This window comes from Dipteris shenzhenensis, chromosome 20, assembly GCF_047967505.1.
Source record: "Dipteris shenzhenensis isolate YYH24624 ecotype China chromosome 20, Dip_SZ_1.0, whole genome shotgun sequence".
Lineage (NCBI taxonomy): Eukaryota > Viridiplantae > Streptophyta > Polypodiopsida > Gleicheniales > Dipteridaceae > Dipteris > Dipteris shenzhenensis.
The window spans coordinates 41639853-41643951 of record NC_141615.1 but is presented as its reverse complement, the minus strand read 5'-3'; the positions used below and the strand labels follow the sequence as shown (position 1 = coordinate 41643951).

Sequence of the window (4099 nt, the reverse complement as noted above, 5' to 3'; positions counted from 1 at the left end):
GAATTCTTGAGTTGCGGTTAGGCGTAAAGGTTTCGGAGCCATAGGTAACTATCCTGGTAAAAGTGTAGATCTCACAATATCGCTTCCAGAAGGATAATTCGTTCCTTATGTTGCTAAGGCCATCTTAGCGCAGCAAGTAACGCATAACTTGATGAACCATGCAACCCAATTGAAGCATATCAACTCTTTAACCCTGAGGCTTTCTTGTTCTTTGTATAAGAATACTGCGATCAAACAAACATTGTGTTGTTTTGCGCTTGCAGCCTTTGCAGATCGGCACTTGGTGTCAAGCGATTCAGTCCAATCCTCTGCTTGACAGAGCTTGATGGCCCTGCCTGTAGTTCACGGAGTTCTTGAAGCGACTATAATTGAAGCGACCGACCTGATCAATGACTTGCGTACTGACCGGCCTCCCAAATTTCTTCGAAAGGTATATAGCAGTGAAGCATACAGATAACTTGGGCGTGAGGAAACGCCTTGTTCATTCAGGACTCTAAGTGATCTCAATCTTTCCTGCTAGTCTCTGACTTTGGACTTGTCATTTCATTTGGCAGCTTTGCACCTGCTACGGTAAGCAGATTATCGAAGAGATTGAAGAGTACACGAAGATAGGAAAGGGATTAAGCAAGCTCTATGCAACCATTGATTTTGGCATTGCTAGAGTGGCAAGGACGCGGGTAAACATGCGTGCCCCTTTGAATCCAAAATGGAACGAAAAGTTCCAAATATTCTGCGCTTACGAAGCTGACAAGATCACGATCAAAGTGAAAGACCAGCTGCCAATTTCGGCGGTTGTGATCGGCCAAATAGACATTCCAGTGACTCGGCTGCTCCTTCAGGGACAAATAGTGCAAGGTTGGCATGATCTTGTGAGCGACCAAGACGAGCATGCCCACGCAATAAGAGGCAGAATCAATTTCAAGCTTGAGTTCAAGACAGTGGAGAGAGATCCATCCTGGGGAGCAGGCCTCAAGGATCGTCAGTTTCCTGGCGTCCCTCACACCTTCTTCAAGCAGCACAAAGGTAACAAAATACACCTCTACCAAGACGCACATGTGCTGGACGAGTTCAGGCCGGTCATACCTCTGGACGGAGGCAAAAACTACGAGCCAGCGCGATGCTGGCAGGACCTCTACAACGCCCTCGATGGAGCCAAGCACCTGATCTACATCGCAGGGTGGTCAGTGTACACGAAAATCACCTTGGTTCGTACTGAGGGCAGAGTTAGCACATCTGATCTTGGGGACATTCTGAAGCGCAAAGCCGCCGAAGGAGTGAAGGTGTTGATGCTTGTGTGGGACGATCGGACGTCCCGCAGTGTCTTGGGGGCTAAGATACCAGGAATCATGCACACACACGACCAGGACACAGAAGCCTACTTCAAGGGCTCTAAGGTTCACTGTGTGCTGTGCCCCCGCAATCCTGACGATGGTGCAACTGTTGTTCAAGACATCAAGGTCGATTTGATGTTCACTCACCACCAAAAAACAGTCGTGGTTGACGTCGCCGCCGACTCCAGTGACCAGAGCCAACGAAAGCTGGTGAGCTTCGTGGGAGGCATCGATCTTTGCGATGGGCGCTACGACACGCAGAAACATGCGCTCTTCCGGACGCTCAATACCGTCCACAAGGAGGATTTCCACCAGAGCAACTTCGAGGGAGCATCTCTGGAACACGGCGGGCCAAGGGAGCCGTGGCATGATGTTCATTCCAGGATAGAGGGTCCGGCGGCATGGGATGTGCACGCGAATTTTGAACAGCGATGGAGGAAGCAAGGCAAAAGAGCAAGTCTACTGGATGTGAAATCGGTCAGAAATCTGTGGCCGGTCAGGGAAGCGATCCGGCAAGATGATCCAGCAGCTTGGAATGCACAGATCTTTCGCTCGATAGACGAGGGAGCTGTGGTCGGATTCCCCGCCATGGACAAGCTCGAGGAAATCGCTTCCAAGGGGCTCGTGGCGGGCAAAGAGAACACGATCGACCGAAGCATCCAGGATGCGTACATCTGCGCAATCCGGCGAGCCAAGCACTTCATCTACATGGAGAATCAGTATTTCCTCGGAAGTTCGGCGTCTTGGAGCTCTTTTCAGGACGCGGGGGCGTTGCAGCTTGTTCCCATGGAGCTCACTCTCAAGATCGTGAGCAAGATCCAGGCGGGAGAGAGGTTTGCAGTGTATGTAGTGATACCGATGTGGCCGGAGGGGGTGCCGGAGAGTGAGAGTGTGCAGGAGATCTTGCATTGGCAGAAGCTAACGATGGAGATGATGTACACGAAGATAGCTCGAGCTCTAGAGAAGGCCGGAATGTCGAGCAATGCAAAACCGACGGATTACCTCAACTTTTTCTGTTTAGGCAATCGCGAGCGAAGGATTGGGGGTGAGAATCCTCCCACTGATCCTCCCAAAGCAGGCACAGACTACCGCAGCGCGCAAGACAAGCGCAGGTTCATGATCTACGTGCACGCCAAGACGATGATCGGTGATGAGTTCTTCTCCTATATTCTCTTGCTCAATTCTGATGGTTCGCTTATGATTTTAGTTTTTGCGTACTCAATCCTGCGCCATCGACGTCCTGTCGTCCTTCGCTTCTGCGTTGTCAATCTTTTGGGATCGTTGCTTCTCTAATTTGCTGAAACTTGCGCGATCCACACGAACTTCGTTGCATTTGTGTTGTCGTTGTGGTTCATTTCTCCACACGTCGATATGCATTGCGTTGTTGAACTTCGTTGCATTCTGTGTCGTTGTTCCCAGACGGCAATAGTTTGCTTTTGGCACATTCGTTTAGTGATCAACATTATCGCAAAAACGTGGTGCATCATCGCTGAATTGCTCAAACTTGCTCGATGCACACAAATCATTGCGCTGTTGATCTTCGTTGCATTCTCTGATGTGGACGTACATTTCTTCTCAAATTCTGCTCAGATCAACATCGTTTGCTTTGGCACGCACATTCGTTTAGTGATCAACAACCGTGGTGCATCATCGCCGGATTGGCATGACCAGCCTTGAATCATTCTGTCGCTTGCTTGAACCCCTGCTGAAAATTACGCAACTTTTATTGCTCCAAAATAGCAATCAATATTGACACTGCCTAATTCTGTGATCGTGTTGTTGTAATGCATGCAGTGGACGACGAATACATAATCGTCGGATCCGCCAACTGCAACCAGCGTTCGATGGACGGTGCCCGTGACTCGGAGATTGCGGTGGGAGCGTTTCAGCCACAGCATCTGGTGGGAACGGACTCGAGACCGCGGGGGCAAGTCTACGGATTTCGGATGTCGCTGTGGTATGAGCACACGATGATGAAGGTGGACGACCCCGATTTGCGGAGGCCAGAGAGTCTGGAATGCGTGACGAAGGTGCGCAACAGATCGCAGGAGTTATGGGATCAGTATACAGAAGATAAAGTGACGGATCTTTCTGCGCATCTGCTGGCGTATCCGATCGAAGTATCGTCGAAAGGCGAGGTGACGAACCGTAAGGGCTACGTCAACTTCCCCGACACAAACGCTCCCGTCCTCGGAGCCCATTACGACACTCTTCCGTCCATCCTTACTGTCTGATCAATTCGGAACCCATTCCGTCTTCTATTGTCAACAATCTTCCGTCCATCCTTACCTTGTCGATAACCTTTCGTCCATCCTAACTGTGTGATTAATTCAAGGGTAGCCGGAATTCATTCCGTCTTAATCTATTGTCGTCAATAATATTCTTCCATCCACCCTTACCTTGTCAATAATCTTCCGTCCATCCTTACCTCGTCAATAATCTTCCATCCATCTTTTCTGTCTGATTAATTCAAGGTAGCCCATCCTTGCTGTCTGAATAATTCTAGGGTGGTCAGAACCCATTCCGTCTTCTATTATTCAAAAAAATCTTCCGTCCATCGTTACCTTGATACTCTTATCTTCTGCTTTTCAATAATGTGGAGCTTATTTATACATAGGCGTCACTCAAGATTTGGTTTCTAATTGTACATTTCTTTGATTCCTCTTTGGTTTGTAATTGTGCATTCTTCCTTCTACTTTTCAATGATGCGCCATGATTCACACAAAAGCTACTTATGTTTTCAACATATTCAAACACCAATTTTCTTA

At 48.7% G+C, this 4099-nt stretch overlaps 1 protein-coding gene across 1 annotated transcript; it reads left to right on the top strand.

Annotated features, from left to right (window-relative positions):
- The first annotated feature begins 325 nt into the window (after nucleotides 1-325).
- On the top strand, nucleotides 326-3896 carry LOC147889677 (phospholipase D alpha 1-like). Its single transcript, XM_087391480.1, has 3 exons — nucleotides 326-430; nucleotides 555-2478; nucleotides 3126-3896. Exons 1-3 carry the CDS (start codon nucleotides 326-328, stop codon nucleotides 3563-3565), a joined length of 2469 nt encoding a protein of 822 aa, XP_087247606.1. The 3' UTR covers nucleotides 3566-3896.
- Nucleotides 3897-4099: the final 203 nt, after the last annotated feature.